Below are 24,517 nucleotides of genomic sequence, written 5' to 3' on the forward strand. Positions count from 1 at the left end.
AGAGAATTTGACCACATTTTTTTTTAAATCCCTTATTTTCACCTCAGTCCACTCCACCGTTAACCCAAACAATCTCTAACTAAGTACTATACGTTTTCATGTTTTTCTATTTTTCTCCTGTTTTCTTTTATGTGAACATGGTCTATTAGTTGTGAAACCCAAGTGAAATGACAATGATGTAGCATATTTTGATATCAAAACAGTGCTCAAAATAAATAAGCAATAAGTGCTGTTGAATAAACTATAAACCCCTTGGACTCAGAAACTGTTTTATTTATCTCTATATTTCTAGAGACTAGGAAATTACCTAGCACATAGTAGGTAGTTCCCATGACCATTAAACAAGTTAGCAGTGGCAAAAAGATTAAGCTAAAGTCACAATGAAAATCCAAACAAAGAAATCTTTTGCTTCAAAAATTGAAACTAAAGATTACAAGTCAGTGTTCCAAAAAAAGCCAGAGTGGAACTGAATACAAACATAAACTTCCAAAAAAGAAAGTCTGAACCCTGCCAACATTAATTCCATGTGACCACTGGCAGCAGAACAAAGTCAATGAACACTTTTAAAGGTTTTGTAAAACAGGTGCTATGGTGTATTTTCAGCACGAATTATCAAAATGAAATACTCCTTCTGAATGTCTATGATTCCTGACATTTTGCATACCTAACATGTTATGTAGGTGAGTTATGTAACACACACCTCAAAACAAAAAAAGGTACAATTGCAGTTTGTATTAAACACAGAGAGGCAGTTAGAAACCCACATGCCCTTATCCAATGTATGTAAAATCACAATTTAAAGTTACTGAACTTTAAATATCAGAAATGCCAAACTCCCATTACGGGCTAATGAACTGCAAAATATGCTTTAAAATGAAGCCTTATCTATGGTTAAAAGGGGCCAGGTAGCATGTTGAAAACATAAATAAAAGACAACGATGTATTCAAAGTAACTTGAACATGCAAAGGTCTACTTTATGTATTTTACTTCCTCCTTTACTCTTCAAGTCCTCTTTGAATAAAATTAAGCTCCTGGGAAAATTTTTATCTTACACATCCAGTCTTACTTTTACACTGCTCATGCTAAGAAAGATAAGTAGCAATTTGAAGCAGCAGTTAGAAAGATCCATTGCCACCGTGGGAACTTGGGCCAGTGTTTTGTACCAGCTTTCTCTGAATCTTCCTAAAAGGATTTCATCTTTTGCTTATGTGTGCTAATATACATTCCTTAAGAAAAATCATTTTCGAGATCCATGTTTTTTTTCTTTCACAAAGACATTTAGTAGAGAAGGTGACTCAGTCCCGACTTAATGTAAAAGCAGATTATCACAGTTTACATAGACTTACCTGATGCAAAAGTGTTTCTCTGCTGCCCTCTGATTGATTCAATAACCTTCGAGATAGCTCCAATTCCTGTTCAAGCTATAGTTTCAAGAAAGGATAAAGAAAAGTGTCCAACCAATGGGGTAGAAAATAACTAAATTATTATGGGCACAGTTTAAGAGGAGAAAATGAAAAAGTTTTCAGGAAATAATTACAGCTAACATGAAAGGATAAATATCTCACTATAAACATGTCAATACTTTCATTAAAATAACATTAATTACACAAATAAAGTGAACTAGACTAGGCCTCAAGAGGTCTAGGATCTAGTCAGTTTCATCTCAACTGTGATCCTGTCTAAGTCTCTTCTCCTTAGGCCTCTGTTCTGTCATCTCTAAAATAAGAACTTCATATCAGTCTCTGAGAGGTCTTCAAGTTCTAAATCATTTTAATCTAAATTCTAAAGCAATTTTTTCTTTAAATTAGAAGATGCAGTATCAAATGAACTAAATTAAAATAAAAACTGCAGGGACTCGATTCAAAATACATTTCATCTAACTGGTGATTTCTTATATTCCTAATATTTCTAATATTCATAAGATATTCCTAAACTTTTAAAATTTCTAAAGTCAGAATAAGACACTTAAAATTTCCTTAATAATACTGCCATTAGATAAATATCCATAGAACATGTAGCCAGTTAGGTAACTAACTATCCTATGAGGTCTGAATATGCCTATCTACTTCAGATTGAAAAGTGTAGCAGAATGGGACACAAGTTTGTTCAAAATTTAGAGCTTACAGATGCTAGACTTGTTTGCATTTTGTTAACAGTAAGTTTGTTTTGTAAAATCACAAATTTATATTAAGATGTTTTTAAGAGCTTAGATTTATAATATTTATCCTAAATTATCATTTCATTTGAACAAACTGCTATCTATAAATACATAGTAGTCTTTTAAAAATTGTACATTTGGTAGATGTGCCTATCAAGGAGCATGAGAGAGCTTTGTGGTGGTGGTAACATGAATCTACACAAGATAAAAATAAATAAAACAACACACATGCACACAAACACACTCAACACACAAATGAGTGCAAATAAAACTGGTGAGATCTGCATAAATTCCGCAGATTGCACTAATGTCAATTTCCTGGTTTTGATATTGAATGAAAATTATGCAAAATGTTACCATTAAAGGAAACGGGGTGAAGGCTACATGGATCTCTCTACATTTTGTTTTGCAACAAACTATGGATCTATAATTACTTAAAAGTAAGTTTTAAATCCAGTTATACAATTTTTTAAATTATACATGTAGCTCATAAAATAAATGTCATTTTTTTAAAAGTAAAGTATACATGGGATCACAGAATCCACACAAAATATTGTCCAACCTGTTCTCTCATTTCTATAAAGAAATAAAGAGAGAAATCACACTGCAGTCAAAATGGCTTTGAAATCAACCCAAGCCCACACTGGTCATAATCTCTGTATAATATCAGCAGTCTCAAATCCCAAAGAGCGAACTTGATGACCTGACATACCTGGCTTATAATAAAGGCAACTTGGAAGCTGATGGAGTTTGGATGTTTTGTCCTCCCTGAACTCATGTGGAAATTTGATCCCCAATGTGGCAGTGTTGGAAACTGATTGAGTCATGGGGCGGGTCCCTCATGAATGGACTAATGTTCTCTTTAGGAGGATTAAGGAGTGAGTTCTCACTCTATTAGTTTCTGCGAGAGAGGTGTTTGTATAAAAGACTGTAAGCAATAAATGTCATTTTTCTTTACAATTACACAGTTCCATATATTTTGTTATAAGCAACAAAAATGGACTAATAAAGAGGTGTTGTGGCGCCGGTGGGAAGGAGAAGGCGGAAGAGAAGGGTAGCCACCGCCATGATGGGGCGCGGCCGAAAGGGATCTCCTACGACCTAATAAGGCTCAAAAGTCTGAAGTCTTGAGGGTTTCAAGATGGCGGAGGCTGCGGCAGCTGGCGCGGAGTAGCTGAGGTGGAAAAGGCGGCAACTGGGCCTCAGGCAGCCAGGAAACTTGTGGACCTTCCTCTTGCCATCTCTTAAGGGAGGACCGCTGCTGGTGGCCGGTCGTGGGGGCTGACCGCCACTTTGCTCTCGGCAGGAGAGGCTGCCTCATTTACAGGCAACAGCTTTGAAGAATGGAGCAGGAAAAGAACTGTTTCTCAGCTGCAAAAGCGAGTCTCTAAACAGGGAACACGGTGCCAGGGCTGCTGTGGATGCAGACAGAATCCCAGAGGACAGGGCCGCGCTGAAGGCGGCCAGCTGCCCTATTCAGGATTCGAGGTTTCAGGACGGCATAAAAGAAGATTCCTGGCAGCGCCCGAGCCGCGCCGCTGGACCGAGCAAGCAGACCGAGGCAGCGACGGCCGAGAACGGGGAAGGAGACAAACCAGAGGCAGAGAGTGAGCGCCCGACCTGGCACAGCCCTGTGAGTGACCCCTGGCCCAGCCCTGCTTGGGGGGCTGACGCCCACCCAGCTTCCACCTGCATCACCAAGCCACTCACCGCCCCGGGGCTGCCTCCATTTTCCCAGGTGCTGGCAGCTCCGGCCCGGCTCGGCTCCTCACTGAGCCTTCCCACTTGCTTGCCCCGGCGCGGGAATTCCCAGGACCTGCAGGCTGGCCTTCCCTCCCACTCATTCCGCAGTTCTCTGGTGGGGCTGGTGGCGTGGGGCGTCCCTGGCCAGTGTTGGGAGGGCAAGGAAGTACGGGCGGGGCCGACTGTCACTCCACCACACCCTGGACTCCGGCCCCGGTAAACTCCCTGTTACTGGGAGGCAGATACCATCTCTGCGGCCACCAGTTCAGAAAAACGCCTAACCAATTTCTGGTTGGGAATAGTGTGGTAGCAGAGTTCCCAAGTCCGCTTGAACCTGCCGGAGAGCTGACTGCAGGTGGGAGCTAGACTCGGTCCATGCCGGGGGTATACAAAGGTGAACAAGTCCAGAGAAAGATCTACACAGTGCTACAAAGGCACCCAGAGCGACCGGTCATCTGTGCCTACCAGAAACCTGGTAGACTTCCTGGGCGAGGCAGTGCCGAGCAGGGTCTTGAAGGCCCAGCTGATAGATGAAGGTTGCAGAAGACACGTCCCAGCCCAGCCCAGTGCGCACAGAGTGGGGAGACATGCGGCCAGGGAGGCAGAGACTCGACAGAAACTACACACCCTGTGGGGTCGCTACTGCACAATCCAACAGCCTGGGCCAAAGCACACGGAACAGGGAGGAGTCCTGCACGGGAAGTGAAAGCTCAACAGAGATCACACACCCTGTGGTACGTGATCCACCAGCCCAGCAGAGTCCAAGCTGACCAGAAAGGTGGCTCCCTGGAGAGGCCCAAGACCCAAGGCAACCATACACACAAGGCACTAGAGGCCAACCGAGCAGTCACGGAGGTAGCCATACCAAATTGGCAGCCACAGCAACATCTTAGTTAGTCAATAGTCTCAAACCGGTGGACTGTGAAACCCCCTGCCACAATGAATAAACATCAAAAAAAAGATACCAGAAATACAAAAAATCAAGAAAGTACACCACCAAAAGTTAATAAATCTCAAACTCTAGATCCTATAGAACAAGAAGCCCTTGAAATGACTGACAAGGAATTTCAAGTGATAATTCTAAGGAAACTGAATGAGACACAAGAAAACTCAGCTAGACATCATGATGAAATGAGTAAAAGTATACAGGATCTGAAAGAGGAAATGTACAAGGAAATCAATGTCCTGAAAAAAAATGTAGCAGAACTTGCTAAACTGGAGAAATTATTCAGCGAAATAAAAAACGCAACGGAGAATTTAACCAGCAGGCTTGTTGAAGTTGAAGAGAGAACCTCTGAACTTGAAGATGGGCTGTTTGAAATAACACGAGCAGACAAAAAGAAAGAAAAAAGAATCAAAGACATTGAAGAAAATCTGAGAGAGATATCAGGCAACCTTAAGCGCTCAAATATCCGAGTCATGGGTATTCCAGAAGGGGAGGAAAATGGAGATTCCACTGAAAACATATTCAACAAAATAGTGGCAGAAAACTTCCCAGGTATAGGAAAAATCACAGATCTTCAGATCCAGGAAGCTCAATGATCTCCAAACGTATTCAACCCAAAAAGGCCTTCTCCAAGACATGTTATAGTCAAATTGGCAAAACTCAGAGACAAAGAGAGAATCTTAAAAGCTGCAAGAGAGAAGTGTCAAATCACCTATAAGGGAGCCCCAATCAGGCTAACATCAGACTTTTCATCACAAACCCTAAAAGCTAGAAAGGAATGGGATGATATATTCAAAATACTATATATATATATATATATATATATATATATATATATATATATATTCAAAATGCTCAACATCACTCAGCATCCAGGAAATGCAAATCAAAACCACACTGAGATACCATCTAACCCCAGTTAGGATGGCTAAAATCCAAAAGACTCTGAACGATAAATGCTGGCGAGGTTGCGGAGAAAAAGGAACTCTCATACATTGTTGGTGGGACTGCAAAATGGTGCAGCCTCTATGGAAAATGGTATGGAGGTTCCTCAAACAATTGCAGATAGATCTACCATACGACCCAGCTATCCCACTGTTGGGAATATACCCAGAGGAATGGAAATCATCAAGTCGAAGGTATACCTGTTCCCCAATGTTCATCGCAGCACTCTTTACAATAGCCAAGAGTTGGAACCAGCCCGAATGTCCATCATCAGATGAGTGGATACGGAAAATGTGGTACATCTACACAATGGAATACTACTCAGCTATAAAAACGAATGAAATACTGCCATTTACAACAACATGGATGGACCTCGAGAGAATTATATTAAGTGAAACAAGTCAGGCACAGAAAGAGAAATACCACATGTTCTCACTTATTGGTGGGAGCTAAAACTTAATATATAAATTCACACACACACACAAAAAAAAAAAGAAAAAAAAAGGGGGCGGGGGGAGAAGATATAACAACCACAATTACTTGAATTTGATACGACAAGCAAACAGAAAGGACATTGTTAGGGGGAGGGGGGAGGGGGGAGGGAGGGAGGTTTAGGTGATGGGGAGCAATAATCAGCCACAATGTACATCAACAAAATAAAATTTAAAAAAAAAAAAAAAAAAAGTCTGAAGTCTCAAGATCCCATCCATGAAATCAAAACAAGTTATCTACAATGGCAGGACAAACATAGGATACATATTGCCATTCAAAAAGGGAGAAATATGCCAAAAGAAAGGGATAACATGTCCTAAACAAGCTGGAAATCTAGCAGGGCAGGCATTAAATCTTAAAGCTATCAAATCACAAGCCAGCCCATGGCTCACTTGGGAGACCGTGTTGCTGACAACACCATGTCAAGGGTTAAGATCCCCAACCAGTCATCTTTTTAAAAAAATAAATAAAAGCTGTCGAATCGTGAAAAAAAGAAAAAAAATGGACTAATATAGAAATTGGTGCCGAGGAGTGGGGTGTTGCTATACAGATAACTGAAAATGTGGATGCTGCTTTGGAACGGTGTAACAGGCAAAAGTTTGAGAAGTTTGGAGGACTTAGAAGAAGAGGAAAAAGATGAGGGAAAGTTTGGAACATTTTAGAGATTGGTTAAATGGTTGTGACCAGAATGTTGATAGAAATGTGGACAGTAAAGACCAGGCAGATGATGAGGTCTCAGATAGAAAAGAAGAACTTATTGGGAATTGGACAAAAGATCACCCTTGCTACACCACAGCAAGGAACTTGGCTGCATTGTGTCCATGCCCTTGGACTTTGTGGAAGGTGGGATGTAAGAGACATGAACCAGAATGTTTAGCAGAAGAAATTTCTAAGCAGCAAAGCATTAAGGAAGCTGCATGGCTACTTGTAACAGCCTACTCATTCACGGCAGCAAAGGCATGACATAAAGCGAGAATTTAAAAGGGAAGCAGAGCATAAAGATTTGGAAAATTTGCAGCCTGGCCATGTGGTAGAGAAGCAGAGATCTGGAGAAAAATGCAAGGGCAAAGTGGATAAGCTGTTTGCTAAAGACATTAGCTTGGCAGTGAGGCAGCCAGATACTAATAGCCAGGACAAAGGGAAAAAAAGCCCTAAAAGCATTTGAGAAGCCTGGAAGGGTGCCCCACCCATCACAGACCCTGAGGTCTAGAAGGACTGAGTTGTCCCAGAGGACAGACCTGTGGTGCAGCTGCTCTTGGGAACCTGCTCCCTGCATCCAAGCTGCTCTGCGTTGAGCAGCCCTGCCTCGAGCAGCCCTGCCTCAAGCAGCCCTCATGCAGCAGCTCTGGAGAGCAGAAGCCTGAAACCTCGGTGGCGTCCACATTGTGTTTAGTCTGCAGGCCAGCAGAACATGAGAGCAGTGGAGGTGTGGAAGCCTCCATCCAGATTCCAGAGGATATATAGAAAAGCCTGGAGGCCTACCTGGTAGAGCTGCGGGAGTGAGGCTGCCCGAGGCTATGGGGGCCCAGATGCCCAATTGTGCCCAGGATGCAGGACTTGGAGTCAAAGAAGATTATTCTGGAGCTTTAAAATGTAATGTCTGCCCTGCTGGGTTTCGGACTTGTTTGGGACCTGTTTCACCTTTCTTTTGGCCTATTTCTCCCTTTTGGAATGGGAATGTGTACCAAATGTCTGTTCCAGCATTGTATCTTGGCAGTAGATAAGTTTGGTTTTGACTTTTACAGGTTCACAGCTAGAAGGAGTTTTGCCTTTGGTCTCAGATGAGACTTTGGACTTTGGACTTCAGAATTTTAAGTTGGTGCTGAAGAAACCTAAGACTTTTGGGACTGTTGGGATGGAATGATTGTATTTTGTATGTGAGAGGGACATGAGTTTTGGGGGGCCAGGGGTAGAATGATGGAGTTTGGATGTTTTGTACTCCCAGAACTCACGTGGAAATTTGATCCCCAATGTGGCAGTGTTGGAAACTGATTGAATCATGGGGGCAGATCTCTCCCTGGGGGAGTGGGGATTAAGGAGTGAGTTCTTGCTCTATTAGTTCCCGCAAGAACTGTTTTTATAAAAGACCCTGGCACCTCCACTCTCTAGCTTGCTTCCTCTTGCCATGTGATCTGCTTATGTACCCACAAGCTGTCTGCCACTTTTTGTCATGAGCAGAAGCAGCCTGAGGCCCATGCCAGATGCAGCTGTCCCAGAACCATAAGCCAAATAAACTTCTCTTCTTTGTAAGTTACCCAGTCTCAGGTATTTCTGTTATAGCAACACAAACAGACTAAGACAGAAGCATTATTTAACTTTACACTGGCTGGTGAAATAAATAAAGGAGGTATGGTAGGTGGAAAAAAGTGACATGGAATAAAGAACAGGCAAACTTTTACTTCATCATTCATTACCTTAGGCTCATCCTTAAATCTGCTTATTTGCAAATTGAGGAGAGTTGTTTGGCCTCTAAATTCCTTTCTAACTCTAAGTGCTAGGTTCCATGGGCTCACAGACATGAATATACATCATAGGTCCTTAATATTTAATGAGAATAGAGTGTGATTTCAGACTAGGCTAACTATACTTATCTTCTGTAGCAAAAATGAATATTTCCAAAATATTCAAACTTCACACAATAGGTCATTCTTAACTCTGTAACAAAGTCAAAGTCTTTAAATGTTCCCCAGTAAGGAAAGGTAAAGTTTAATTTGCCTCTCAAACAGGAGCGGCCATAGGTAGCAAACCACATGTGTATGTTTCCAAAAGCAAGTAGTAAAGAGTGACAGAGCATTGAACTAAGTGATGCCTCAACAAAAGATAAAGTCTTCACTGTGTTCTAATAAATAATCTCAGGGATACTTTTCAAGGCATTCAACAAATATCACTGGCCCCAAACCACATTATTCTTTGAAAAATAACTTTCAAAATCTTACTTGATTCTTCTCAGTTTCAGTTTGTTTTAGCTTATTTTTTATTACTCCCTCATTCTCATCTGCTTTAGCTTCTTGTTTCTTCAGTGCCTAGAATGAAAGGGGTGGGAAAAAATGTATTATTCCAAAATATGTATAAAACTGAAAGTATTTATTTTAAAAAAGGCTGAGGAGCACATGGTTATGAGCCACGCAAAATCTATAAATGAATTACAACTTGCTCATTTACTGAAGCCCTAAGAACACTTCAGTGAGGATAAAAATATAAATAACTTCTTGATATTCCTAAGCAATTTTTGCTTAGTTTCATTATTGCCCCCATCTTTGGGAATTCAGTTACGCATTTAAAGAGTCTAATTAGCTAACAGTTTTCTTGGAAACAAAACTTACTGAAAGCAAAGCATACTGAAAAAATAGTATTTAAGAGTAAAAATAACTTAAAAATAGTATTTAAGGGTTAGTATTAAATAGTATTTAATAATTGATTGCTCAACTATTTAGACATAATACAAAAACTAGATATTTTTTCAAATTCTGAAAAAGTATTATCTACACGATAGAAACATGCTTGTTGCTTTATTACATATATGACGTTTTATCACAACATATAACTGGCTCAAACCATATTTCATAGAGAAAGGTGGGCACTCTTCTACAGTTTCCCTGCTTTAATAAAATGGAAAAAAAAAAAAAACTTTAAGAAAATACAAATCTCTAAATTTAATCATGAAAGTGTTTGTTTTGGTTTGCCTCTAAAAATTTTTTTTTCAATTTAGCAATCTTGTTTTTTATTTTTTAACCATTTTTTCAGCTTTATTGAAGTGTCATTAACAAATAAAAATTGTATATGTTCAAGGTATACAATGTCAAGTTTTCTTTATTTATTTATATTTATCAATATACAATGTAGCTAATTTTCGTGCCCCTTTACCATTTCTTCTTTCTCCTCTCCCTCTCCCCACTCCCACCCATCAACATCATATCTGTTCATTTGTCTTGACAAGTTCAAGGAATTGTTGTGATTGTTGTATCTTCTTCTCCACCCCCACCATTTGTTTGTATATTTATTTATTTATTCATTTTTAGCTCCCACAAAGTGAGAATATGTGGTATTTCTCTTTCTGTGGCTGACTTATTTCACTTAATATAATTTCTTCTAAGTCCATCCATGTTGCTGCAAATGGCAGTATTTCGTTCTTTTTTATAGCAGAGTAGTATTCCATTGGGTAGATATACCACATTTTATCAAAGGAAGATATATGAATGGCCAACAGACACATGAAAAAATGCTCAACATCACTCAGCATTCGGGAAATGCAAATCAAAACCACACTGAGATACCATCTCATTCCAGTTAGGATGGCTAATATCCAAAAGACTGAAAATGATAAATGCTGACAAGGTTGCAGAGAAAAAGGAACCCTCACACACTGTTGGTGGAACTGCAAAATGGTACAGCCTTTATGGAAAATGGTATGGAGTTTCCTCAGACAATACAGATAGATGTACCATATGACCCAGCTATTCCACTGCTGGGAATATACCCAGAGGAATGGAAATCATCATGTTGAAGGGATACCTGTACTCCAGTGTTTATTGCAGCACTACTTACAATAGCCAAGAGTTGGAACCAGCCCAAACGTCCATCATCAGGTAAGTGGATAAAACAAAAAATTTATACTTGGAAAGAATTTATACTTGAAGCAGTCTTTTATAACATCTGAAATGCATTCCATTTGTTTTTTAAAAGTTTTTAACAATTTTAGCATTTAGACTTAACAAGGTGTATGTGTAAAGGTCATATAAATTGAGGAAAGCGAAGCTGCAAGATGTCTTTTCCAACAAGATCAAAAGAAAAATTATTTTTAGGCAAACAAAAAAATATGTTAAAAACTACTCAATGCAAGTATACTCAATCATAATCAATGTCATTAACTTATATATTCAACAAATATCTTCTAAATGCATTTACTATGTGTCAGGCACCATACTAGGGGCTACTAATATATGCACATATAAAACAAACATGGCCCTGATTACAGCTCCCTCTGCCATGGCTCTTATTCTCACTAATAAAATAGCAATTGACTAAAAATAATTTTGACTTCAGTATAATAATATCGTAATATTTTTATAGTGTTCAATATAACTAGGCATTCTTCATACATATATTAAATATATCATATATATTAAATTCATGCATTTAATCCTCATGATAATTCCATGAGTTACTAGTAAACCTATTTTGTTAAGGATGAAATTGGAGCACAAGGAGTTGAAAAACTTGCCCGAGGTCACTCAGAGACAGAGACAGGATGTAGATTCAGGCTGCCTGTCTCTTAACCATAGAGTGGCACTGCCTCTCCATGTTGAAATAATACAACAACCTGATAGGGTGATAATGAAGAGTAAATAATTCGATACTTACACAGCACATAGGGCAATACCTGGCACATAACATATGTACAATGAAAGGCAACTACTGTTATTATTACAATTATTATTACTGAATTATTGACACTGATAAAGTATTAAAAACCATAATGCCTTTCAGGTAGTTATCCAATGATTTTGATGTTTGATATTTGTTCTTTATTGTGGGGAAAGTGGAATTTTTAATAATATTTAATTCTATATGAATCTATTCAATTTTGGCTGGTGCGATGTATTTATCAACTTGTCCTGAACAAAATTTTCCTAGAAACTTGAAAATTAATGCTGATATCTTTAGTCTTTCCATGTTTCCCTGGTCTCTTCCCACCCAGTGTGTGTGTGTGAGTGTGTGTGAGTGAGTGTGTGTGTGTGTGTGTGTGCACGTGAGAGAGAGAGAGAAATATGAAGAAAAAAGATATATAGAAGTTGTTGCTACATTTGTTAGTCAAATTATTTTATAAATTTTGAACTACATTATTCTACATCATCATTCCAACCTAACCTCATTTTTTTTTTAATGAGTCAAACTTAATCAGTTATCTTTCTTTTCAATGCTTTTTCACTGAACTAGAAAGCAACCTGGGTTTTTCCACAGAGGTGTGGTTAGAAGGAAGACTTCTTCAGGCAGTTGACGAGTTTCATCAAACTATAAACAGTGTCCACTACTGAATTCAAACTCCTGAACAGAAGCCACTGCAAATGAATATGCAGTGAAGAGTCACCCAAGCCAGGTGAGGTCATTTGAGGCCACATGAAATGAAGAACAGAAGGAGTAAACAACTTCCAATAAGAAGGGCTTGTCCCAAACACAAGAGCCATTCCCTTTCAATGTTGAGTTCAAAATCTAACTCAGAAGACTCTGCAGCCTTCAAGCAGTAGTTGTTAATATGAAATAATCCTTCCAATGTGATTTTGTGTATCTCTTCATGTTCCAGATTGTTTCCTCCTCTGTCTACTGGTAACTGATGTAAGAGAAGCAAGAAGAGTCACCTGCTGAGCTTTTAAAACTTGACTTAATCTCTGCAGCAACTCTGAGTTTCACTTAAGAATTTAAACCCTAAAAATTCTCTAGAGAAGAAATTTTTTCGGTTTACTAACTGGAAGTCACCCATCTCTGCCCCTTTACTATGATTTCCCAAAATTAAATTTTAAAAATCCTGTAACATTTTACATTGAAAAAACAAGAAAGATATATCAACATTTCCCAAGTATTTGCTTACTTTATTTTGATTAAACACATTAAGAATAATTTTAATTCATATATTCACTTATTTTTCTTATTTAAATGGACATTCAAAGTAATCATTCAAAATTTTACTTGATGCACAATATCTTCATTTATCAATAAGCTTACACTTCCAAAGAGTAATACAAAAGCTTCCACGTCACTATGTTGCAAGATTCAGCAGGCCAAACACCTCTTATGTCATAATCACAGTTAATTTCTAAGATAGTACTTGACACATACTAGCGGGTAAACATACGTTATTGAATGTAAAAGTAAATATCCCTTTATAATCTTTGACTATCTTCACTTTGCAATTGGCCAACTATTTCCTCCAAATACAAGCAGGTTTTCCAGATTTCTCCCATCTTTCTTAATCGCCATATTTCCACAGGTACCAAGTTGTTTTCCTTGATAAACTGGTGTAGTGATGTTGAAAATAAATATTCATTTTTGTGTTTAAGTCAAAGAGGTAATAACCTTTTCCTGTTTTCAAACTCATCATTTTAATCTTTTCTTTAGAAATCTCCTAAATGCGTTTTAAATTTTTTCTTTTGAAATAAATTTACAGAAGAGCTGCAGAGTTCCCACATACCCTTCACCCAGCTTTCCCTAAAATTTCCATTTTATATAACCATGGTACATATATCAAAACTAAGATATTAACATTGTTACAAAACCATTAAGCTACAGACTTTATTTGAATGTCATGAGTTTTTCCGCTAATGTCCTTTTTTGTTCCAAAATCCAGTCCATGAAACTACGCTGCATTTAGTCAGCTTGTCTCTTTAGTCTCCCCTGATCTATGAAAGTTTCTTAGTCTTTCCTTGCCTTTTATGATCTCAACATTTCTGAAGAAAACTCATCAGGTATTTTGTTGAATGTCCCTCAATTTGGGTTTGTCTGATGTCTTCTCATGATTAGACAGAGTATAAAGTTGGAAGAAGAACACCACAGAGTTCAGGTGCCCTTCTCACTGCATCACACTGCAGGGTACATGACATCAACATGACTCACGACTGCTGATGGAAACCTTGAACACTTGATTAAGGTAAGCTGGTGTCTGCCAAGTTACCCAGCCACTGGCCTAAAAAAAAATAATTCCCGCATCAGACCTTCTAGTCTAATGCAACCCAGATTTCTAGTAAGTTGACTCAAAAGGCAGTGCTCACCAGTAAGTAGGATGCTGAATTCTCTGGGGCCACTCCACCAATCAGGACTTCTCCTTCTCCCCTGTTCCTCTACATCTTGTCAAGCCTCATTGTTGGGTTTCTTTGGTGCTTCTGGACCTTTCCCACAGGGTTCTAAATCTCCCTCTCCGAGTTATGCAGATCAGTTTGCCTCTATCCCAGTTTTCAATTTTGAACACCTAAACTCATAACCACATCTAACACCCCTACTTCCTCCACCCTGTAAAGAAAGGATTCAGTTACCAGGATCCTTTTCCCTTAAAGGGCAATGTAGAAAATAATTACCTTCATTTTCACACTAATAGATATTTATTCCAATCTTTGTTTCTCATAATTAATATAAATAATAATAATTTAACTTGGTGTTAAAAGAATAAAAATCAATAAGTTGAATTTCAATTAATCGAATTGTGTTTTCTAATACATAGGATGATACACTATGAAAACATAATTCTTCTGAAAGTCAACTATTTATTTTTTAAGAAGTCTAAATTTTCATATATGAGCTGGTTGAATAAAAAAACCTCTAATTCTCTTGGATACTTAGAAATTTGCTAAAATAATCTTGTATAAATTACTACTTTCTTCCTCATTTTCCAACTTCAACACCTGATTAGTCATTCATAATATCACTTTTCAAAAATAATATACTTTTCTATTTAGCTCTACTTGCTGCATGAAACCTTATTTAATAATCCTTTTTTTTATTTCTCCTTTTACGAAAGGATATGTAAGTCTTACAAAATTTAGTCAGTGAGAATTAAAATTCTATTGTTTTGAGTAGAAAACCAAAAGTGAGGTATTAAGGAGCAATCCTAAGCAAATTACTATATTTCTACTATATCATCTAAAGCTAAGTTTGAACACCATCTCTGCTTTTTATATACCATGGGTCAGTAAACAAGTAAACACAGATGCAATATTATAGCCCAGAATATTGAACTCATTTTTCTTCATTATCAAGCTTAAAATGAAAGACAAGGAAAATCTGACTACTAAGACCTATTAAATATATATTGATGCACATTAAACTTCTGAAAACACAGATAATACTCAAAGAAAAGCACTTAAAAAATGAACTGGGTCAAAATTACAAGCTTTTTCTTTAAGCCTTAATAATAAACTTTAACTCATTTACTACCTTTTTTTCAGGGTGTAAGCCTGCAATGGATTTCTTTTAAATCTGACTTAGATCAGGCAACTTAGAATTATATTAAAACTGACCCAGTAAAAGCAGTTATAAAAATAGAAAAAAAAGAAATCACATGCCAATGAATTTCTATTACTATGTTATTTTGCCCTTTAAAAAAGCTTGTTTTTTTCTTAAGAGCAGTTTAGCTATAATGTGCCCTGCTCCAGAATTCAGATTTTCTTTTACATGTTTAAGATCATAGCAACAACACTGAAGCCTTAATAGAGGGTCCCTAGGGCACATTTAAATCTTTAATAACAACAATTTTTCTTCTTTTCCTTACGTCTGCCTATTTCAATTAAAAAGACTAACAAACTGAATATTGTACTACTGCAGCTCTTAAGACGTAGATGGTTCTGAACTCTCAGTTATATAGAATCAAAAAAATGAAGCCATTCCTTTTAGAAGGTGGGGAAAAAGGAAAAGGAAAATGTTTACAGACCTCTCATCTAACCATAAAAGACCCTACAACTATGACAACAGGCATGTTTATCAAGAGGCTCTAATAGATAACACACTCAAAAATGTAGAACAAATAAGGAATTAAAGGTCCTTTGTCTGCTTTAAATGGACCGGCAAGCTTGATTAAGAATAATGGCATTGGAATGAAATAAAGATCACATGCTAACTCCCACGCAGGCCACTGAAATTTCCAGACAAAAATTATGACCATAAACTATCCCAACTCATCCTAATCACTCAGCAGTACTACAACTGCACACCTTTGGTCACAAGGGCAAGAACATGTAGATTATTCACTTGTAAACCAACAAGACAACAAAAAAAACAAGACTGTGGTCATATCAAACATTAGGTCAGACTCATTGTACTTGAAGGTGTAAACTGTCAAGTAAGATTTTTTTTCCAGTAACAATAAAGACTGAAGTAGTTATGTCACTGAGAATTAGAAAATAGTTGCTCTGACTATATTTTTATAATTAAATTCTTCATGAAGGTACAAAATAAAAAGCCAGCCAATAAATATTTTAAGCTTCACAGAATATAATGAGATTCTGATCCAAATTAGACCACATGCAGGAATACAGAATTGCATAGGGTGCAGTATGATGAAAAGACACAGGCCCAGACCAGAGTTTCTACACAACCCAGGTACACCAGATGTCTCAGAGTCAACCATTAAAACCTGAGCTGCACAAAAAGCCTTCCCTAGGGAATCAGCAGCAAAGCAGCAATTTAGCTCAACCACAGGGCTCGAGTACTGGTCCCCACAGGAAGTTCCCCCATTTTAGAAGTAAGCAAAGGACAACAAATTAGTTCCAGTGCAGAGTTTAAATGGTGAGAACAGCAAATAATCCAACACAGAAACTAAAGAAAAAACAAAGTACCCGCAACCAGAGACAAAGTTTGGTATTAACTAGTAAAGATTGCATTTCACCAAAGAACACCTATAACACCTAGAAGGACCAGAAGTCCCCTGAGCTACCAAGCCAGAAAGTGAGGAGTGCCGGGTGCCTCAGCAATGCCCCCCGACACCCACAACCAATCCTTAGGGTAGGGGATGAGGGCCATGCCCACCCGATACACGCTGCCACAGGAAGCGCCCCAGGCTCTCCCAGCTAGGGCAGTGGGGATCCTCAGGCCTTGGCCATGGCCCCTGACATGCGCAGCCAGCTTAGCAATGACTAAGATACCACAGGATGTGCCCCAGGCTCTCCCAAGCTGGGGCAATGGGGGGCCTCAGTCCTCGACCATGACCCCCGACACCCACAGCCAGCCCAGCGGTGACCACCGAGCCACTGTAGTTAGCACCCCAGGCCTCCTGAGCTGAGGCAGTGAGGGGCCTCAGACCTCAGCCACACCCCGATACCCACAGCCAGCCCAAGGTGAGCACTGAGGCACTGCAAGAAGTGCCCCAGGCTCTCCCAAGCTGGAGAAGTGGGGGGCCTTGGCCATGCCAACCTAACACCTGCAGCCAGCCCAGCAGAGACCACCAAGATGCCACAGCAAGCTCCCCAGGGTCTCTAGACCCAAGGCGGGGGGGGGTCCACAGGCCTTGGCCATGCACCCCAACACCCACAGCCAGCTTAGGAAGCGCCCTGGGCTCTCCCAACCAGGCGTGGTGGGAGACCGAGGGCCTCACCCATGCCCCCCCAACACAGGCAACCAGCCCAGCGATGACCACCAAACCACAGCAGGAAGGGCCCTGGGTTCCCGAGCTGGGATAGTGGGGGATGAGGGCTTTTCCTTGCCCCCCTGACATCTGCACCCAGCCCAGCAATGGCCAAGCAACCGCTGGAAGGCCACTGGTCTCCCTCGTGAGAGTGAGGGGGGTGCCACAGGCCTCATTCCCACCCCTCCTCTTTCTTCCTTCTTCCATCCCATTTCTTTCTCCTTTCCCCTCTCCCCCTCCCTCCCAACCGCTCTGCAACAACATCCTAGAATGTAAAAAATATTAATAAAATTACGTTTTCTTTTAAAAAAATCTAAACTGGTTTTAAAAAAATTAAGTCTATAATTTTTGCAAGATAAAAAAATAGTTCCCTCCTGATAATTCATCATCATAAACATACCATACATTTTTCCTTTTTGATAGGAATCAAACAAAATAGAATTTATCAGAATTTCTGTGTTTAAAGGAAACAAACCTGTACTGGTTCAATAAACAGTGAGTTTGTCTTTGCATATATATTTCCTCCTCTTTCATTAAATAAATTTTTAAAAATTTTTAAAAAAACAAAAAACAAATTAGACCACATGAACAATAAATTGAAGTTAAAAGTTTTTTGTATTTTTATATATTAAAACTTTTAAATAGTTTATTTCCAGTCTAGCAAAAACTTTAGTAAATGCTTATATACATAAAACACCATGGTGGAAACTTTATTAAATTAGAATTTTCTTTAAGATGGAAATTTGGTGTCTAACTCCAAAATTTTCTTTGGAAACCTAAACTTAAAAATCAAACATCAATACAATAATACATATTTTGAAAAGAAATATACATGCATAATACAATAGGATTTTATTGATTAGAACCAGTACTACTTATTTAAATTAACAGATTTTATTTCTGTCAAGTTCTACGAATTTCTAAATTCTTTTTTTTTTTTTTCCTAAATCAAGTAAGAGATTCCTCCTCAATGAGAACTAACTAACATTATGGAAAATGTTAGCCTTCAAGTTCATCTAGTTGGAAATTAACTGTGCCAACAAAAACCAAAACAAATAAACAAAAAACTTTCTTGTCAAGGCAAAAAATAATGCATTCATATTCTAAATCCTTGAACCAATACATAACTCTAAAATAGCTAGGTGGATTTTACTTAAATTGTTCAAAGAAATTTGTTTTTCAACCATGACCAATGAGAGAAAATTCTATACCAACACTATACCAACAGTTACAACTAAAAAAACAAAAAAATCAAAAAACAATTTGGTAAATGAAAGCAGACTTGCCTGGTGGAAATTCAAAAGGAACCCAATATTGATGATATTATGACACCAAACAGATTTGGGGAATATCGAAGGGAAAAAATTTAAAAGTTGCTGTCAGTTTACGTATATTTTCTAGATGTAAGTGGTAAGCACATGAAGAGTCACAAGATGCAACCATTCCTGTTTTTCAAAGGGTACAGTAATAGCCAGTATCACGTAGTTAAGTAGAATTTATCAGAAGTTAGGTATAACTTCTGATAGCAATTGTAATCCTTAGTAATGTTCATTAAAGATATCTGAGGTTTTCAAACATAAAACTCAAAATTTCTCTTTGAGAATAGCCTAGATGTCTTTTTTCCCCTCTCTTCTTATAAGGTGTTTATTATTTCAGGAATCTACAGGAGCTCTTATAGAAATTGTTGTGATAGGATAGATAGGCATTTATTACTGACCTATTTTCTCCAACAACCATGCAAATTTCTCAGTTCCACTATGTCCATATTTATGAAGTCCGTGCTTGTTTAGGGCTCCTGGTGCCAATAAGCCAAACAAGGTCATGGGTTCAATCGGTGTAAGGGCCAATTTCCTTTGCTCTATTCCATGGCCATAGTCTTTACCCTAAACCTTAGCCAAAGGCCACATGGAGGACTAACTAGGCCAGAGACCATGGATGAATCAGCAAAAATCTACTACCATGACTATAAAAATAACTCAAAAGTAAAACCGCTGTTGACTAGTTTCAGGATTTCATTCTTCAAATGTTATTAAACTTGCCAATCTGCAAAACAAAACCTTAATTACTGCATAAAAAGTTAGTATGCTGAAAAGACATACAAGTCCCTTAACTTATTTAATTCAAAAGCAACAATGGTAATGAGTATTACTCCCTAAAATGCCATTGCTTTTACTGGAACAGATTATATTTTTATGCAATCTTTTATTTAATAAAAATCTTGCAAGTAAAGTTAAATGTGATGCCAACAAGTGCACTTTCCAGGATTTCCTTCAAAATCAAAAAGCAAATGCTCTTAGTGGAGGGTCTGTTTTTATCTGAGTAGTTTCCTCTCAAAAAAGAGATGCATAGTTTTATTAGAAATCCAAGGCAATATGATACTTCATTTGACTTTCTAAATGCAGGACCACTGAGTTACAATTGTTGACAAACAGAAGATCACAGATAATTATGGAAATTTAATTTAGAATTTCTCAAGTTTTATATGTCTTAGAACAGAAAGCCTTGTAAATATACAACATCTTTCATTGTTCAGAGATAGAGGATGTTATTTTATGCTCTGGGGTTTTGGAGGGCTTTTTTTTTTTACTATTTTCTAATAAAAATAAAACAGTACTAAGTCAATGAATAAGTCTATCTGTAGCAGAGTGGTCTTTGTTTGCACAATATTACTATGCACTCAGTAGTTGCCCAATAAATATTAATTGATAATGATGGAAAAAGGTTTTATAAACAGATGGTCTAGCATAAATTCACTGAAATGTAGATAGAAACATTCCACTCTTCAAGAAAAGTATAATGTAGAAATTAAACAAATTCTGCACACAGAAAATCTTAGTCTATTGTCAGGCAGCTGTTCAGTCAACAAGAGCAGCAGACATTTTTCATCATCATCAAAGCATTAACAGCATTAAATGTCTATTTGCATATGGTGCTTCACAAAGGGACTCACATAGATTCATGCTAGCCTTATTTGTTATAATTTACAATGATAATATTGGCAAGAACAAATAAGTACACATAGCAAAATAAATGTGATTAAACAGTACTTTGAGATCTAATAATATGTGGTATGAACATAAAATGTGTCAGACTTAAACACAGCTCACAGTAGCAATATGACTATTTATAATGTAAACTTTCACTATTTCCAAACAGAATTTGAGGTGCTTTACAAGAACACCTACACATATACTTAAAAGATACGTAAAATAAAAAGGACTCAGAGGCCATAATAGAAAAAATACTCGGGCCGACCCCGGGGCACACTCAGGAGAGTGCGGCGCTGGGAGCGCAGTAGCGCTCCCGCCAAGGTTCGGATCCTATATGGGGATGGCCGGTGTGCTCACTGGCTGAGCGCGGTGTGGCCGGTCACAAAAAAAAGACAAAAAAAAAAAAAGAAAAAACAAGAAAAAATACTTAATGACTCTTCAAGAATGAGAACAAACATAATCAGAATAATAATCAGGAAAAAAAGGAGGGACAAAAAAATCTTATGAGGAATAACTTCAATCAGAGTAGAACCAAGTATGCTACGAATTGATCAACCCAAGAAAACATCCTCAAAACACACATATTTTTCAAAAAGACTTGAATAATAGGAAAGTGTAAGTTAGAACATGTGGTAGAATTTTAGAGAAAGACAGTTAAAATGAGGGGTGAAAGAGGGCAGAAAATGTACTGTAAGCATTTAATAATTAATCACCTTAATAATTAATCACCTTATTTTCTTAATAAAGTAAAAAGCCTAAGAAGATATGATATAAGTGCTAATTATATAGAAATAAAATTATAAGAATTTCAGGACAACTTACAGCTATACATCATCTCATAAAACTGCACCCTTCAAAGGAGCCCAAAGGCTAGCAGTTAACATGTTACTTTCTTCTATGATACACAATATATTTCTAAACTTTCAACTTTTATCATTATTAAAAACTAGACCCCTGAAATATATTATCAAAATGGAATGTTCCTTAATCCATCCTGCTATTTCCCAGTACCGGAAAAATAACATGGCTTGTAGAGACTGTCTTCAATATCTATGAACCATCCAAAAAGTCCGCTCTGCGAATGGCAATTCAAGTATCAAATACAAGGTTGATAGAGACATCCTCCAAGATCTCTTCCAACTTCTCTTCAATCAGAAGGTATGAGAAAAAACATTTTTTTTTCATTGAAAGAAATTGAAAGTGTTTTAGTGTCATCTGAAATGATCAAAGTCTAAGAAAATAGACTATCAGTTAAATAAAGAGGGAGGGGAGGCAAGGTGAGAAATCAAGAAAAAGACTAAGGAAGACTAAAGAATATGATATATCTTGGACCTGCACCTCTCAAGCTGTGCCAAATAGTGCTCAAATACCTTTGTGAGACAAATCCCATGATAGCTAATAATTCTTTTCCATCTATTTTCTTTTTATCAGCATGTTGACATGAATGGTTCTTTCACAGCCTTACAGAGAACATTACTTCGTCCTTGCAAAGAAAAAAATTACAGTAATCCGCAGGTAACAAACATAAAAAAGAGGGAGAAATAATTAGCACAGCATAAAATAAGACAAAGAGCAGTGGTATGATCAAAACTACAGTAAATTAGAATTTAAGTGTTTCAGCCATTGATCGGTAAAGTGCTTGACATGTAGCAATAAGCAATGGGGCAGAATCACACTCAAAAGAATTTCCTAAAATGATTGGAAAACACCAAGTCTCAGCAAAAATGCCACCTCTTCCAACCAGACTTTCCCCAAAGTGCCAGAAAGAGGTAACAATTTCCCCTCTGGGCTTGTCCGCAGCCTATGCAAATCGAAATAATGCCCTTATTGAATTACGGTGATTGTTAACATCTCTGTTTCCTCAACTAAACTGGGAGCCCCTAAAATGCAGAACAGCCTTTTAGGTATATCTTTAAATCCTTAGTCCCCAGCACAGTACCTGGCATGTAGTACATACATGACAGTATTGGCCAAAGGAATATTTTACTATGTATGGTTCTGACAATACAATATGTAACATTCATTCTTCCCTTCAAAACACTAACCGGGCCCCTACTCTATGCCAGTCATTGGTCTAAATGCTGAAGACATAGCAATGAGCAAAACAGACAAAGTGCCTGCCTTACCAAAGTCTGCACAATGGTCAGAGGTCAGACAGGTGACAGGTAATGAAAAGTGTTATAAAGAAAAACTACAGCAGTATAAGGGCCTCAGGAGTAAAGAAGGGGTACTTCAACTAGTATTAGTTAATAATGGCTTTCTGAAGTAGAGTTTTGAATGACATAAGGGTACAAGCCATGCAACTGTTTCACACTTGAAAATTCCTGGCTCTACGAACAGAATGTGTAAATGTCCAGAGGCAGGAGGTGACTGGCATGTCCCTGGAATAGTAAGAAAGCCAGTGTAGTTAGTGTAGAGGTGACAAAAGGAGGAACAACTGAAAGTTAGGGTGAGAGAAATTCAGGGAGAAGATCAGAAGGGACTTGTAGTCTAAGGACTTTAGATTTCATCTTAAGCGTGACAAAGAAACCACTGAAGAGTTTTGAAGGAAGATGCAACATTAGCTGATTCTTTGGGGAAAAGACTGTAATTAAGGAGGTAAGAATGGAAGCAAGGTGGCTACTGCATCAGCCCAAACAGAAAAGGATACTGGTGAGATGACAGAAAGCAGCAGCAGTGGTGGAGGAGATGAACAGTTACCAATTTCAGAAAATATTTTTAAAACAGAGCTGACAAAATTTTATGATGGACTAGATGTGAATGGGAGAAAAGGATGAGGCAAGTACGTAAAGAAAACACATAAAGAAACACATAAAAATTTTAAATATAAAACTAAAATTACTTTGTTATCAAAATGAGTATCTGTCTTTTTAAGAAGAAATATATGTGCTACTTATTTGGATAAGCCACACAAAAGGATAAGATTTAGTACCTTCTGCACAAATTCACAGATCAGAAGGGTAAAGAACAGGAAACTGGAGCTCCAAAAACTTAGGTCTGCCCCAGCTTTGTGGTTTTGAATCATAGCATCACTATAATTTGATTCCAGTCTGAGGCTGGTACTGTTTAGCAAGGTTTCAGGATCTCATTCTTAGATAATAAACATGAAATTGTATAATTTTTTTCTCACTACATATAAGGTCCATCAAATGACTAGATAATAAGGTTAAAGCTCTAAAAAATGTTCTAATACTTAACCACACCATGGAGAAAGATATACTGGAAAAAACGTAAGCAGTTTATCATTTCCTAAGCAAAATAATTAACACTATAGCTTCAGCATTAAAAAAAAATAAGATTTGGGGTACATATTAGAAATATAAATTAACTAGAAATGCAATGAGTCATAAAAGAGCTATTCTCTATCAAGTGAAAAAAAATAGGAAAAAAAAAAAAGATTAGCCAAAGGAAATGTAAACAGCATTAGAACACCAATAGAAAATGATTACAACTGGGGTGGGTGGACAACAGGGTGCAAAAAGCAGTGATCATTATAGAGAAGAAAATGATAATTAGGAGAAACAGGTTTGGGTCTATAAGATAAATTACAGAAAGTATCTTTGGGATACTCTGTACAGCTTAGAAATATGAAAAGTGGAAAAGGGCATGGGAATATATAATTCCTGTGAAATAATCTCTCATATCAAATTATAGTCTCTGTTTTACTACATACAAAGTTTCTTCTACAGAGGAAGGAAGGAAGAAAGGAAGGAGCTATAATCCTGATCAGGAAACATTAAAGAAATTGTAACAAAAAGGCAAAGAAATGACAATTTTAGTGTTAAATACAGCAGGTGTCATATGACAATATGTAATACTCAATATGTCATGTTAGATGTTCAATAGTGGAGAGCAACACAGTTTCAAATTTAAATTTTCAAATAGCAAATACAGGTTGTTAAATAATTCAATTTTTTCAATTGCAATGTTTGTGCCAAGTACACTTTCAGGAAGCCCTAAGAACTGAGGGTATATATTTTATAGAATCATTCTTCAACAAAGTTTGCCAACTTTATAAACAATTCCTATTAGGTCACAATTGATGGTTCAATAGTGACGACTAGTGGTCAAAACACACTATGGCTTTTATCAACTAAATTTGAAACATTTAATGCAAATTATGTGAAAACCCTAAATT

General features: G+C 37.6%; 1 protein-coding gene across 1 annotated transcript in view; it reads right to left on the bottom strand.

Moving 5' to 3' along the window:
- CEP128 (centrosomal protein 128) overlaps positions 1-24,517 on the bottom strand; it is a 347,268-nt gene that overhangs the window by 270,447 nt on the left and 52,304 nt on the right. The window contains exons 8-9 of the mRNA XM_063091601.1: positions 9,222-9,308; positions 1,348-1,422 (exon numbers count right to left, since the gene is read on the bottom strand). Coding sequence (XP_062947671.1) covers positions 1,348-1,422; positions 9,222-9,308 — 162 coding nt within the window. The remainder of the gene's footprint in view (positions 1-1,347; positions 1,423-9,221; positions 9,309-24,517) is intronic.

The sequence above is a fragment of the Cynocephalus volans genome, chromosome 3 (genome assembly GCF_027409185.1).
Source record: "Cynocephalus volans isolate mCynVol1 chromosome 3, mCynVol1.pri, whole genome shotgun sequence".
Lineage (NCBI taxonomy): Eukaryota > Metazoa > Chordata > Mammalia > Dermoptera > Cynocephalidae > Cynocephalus > Cynocephalus volans.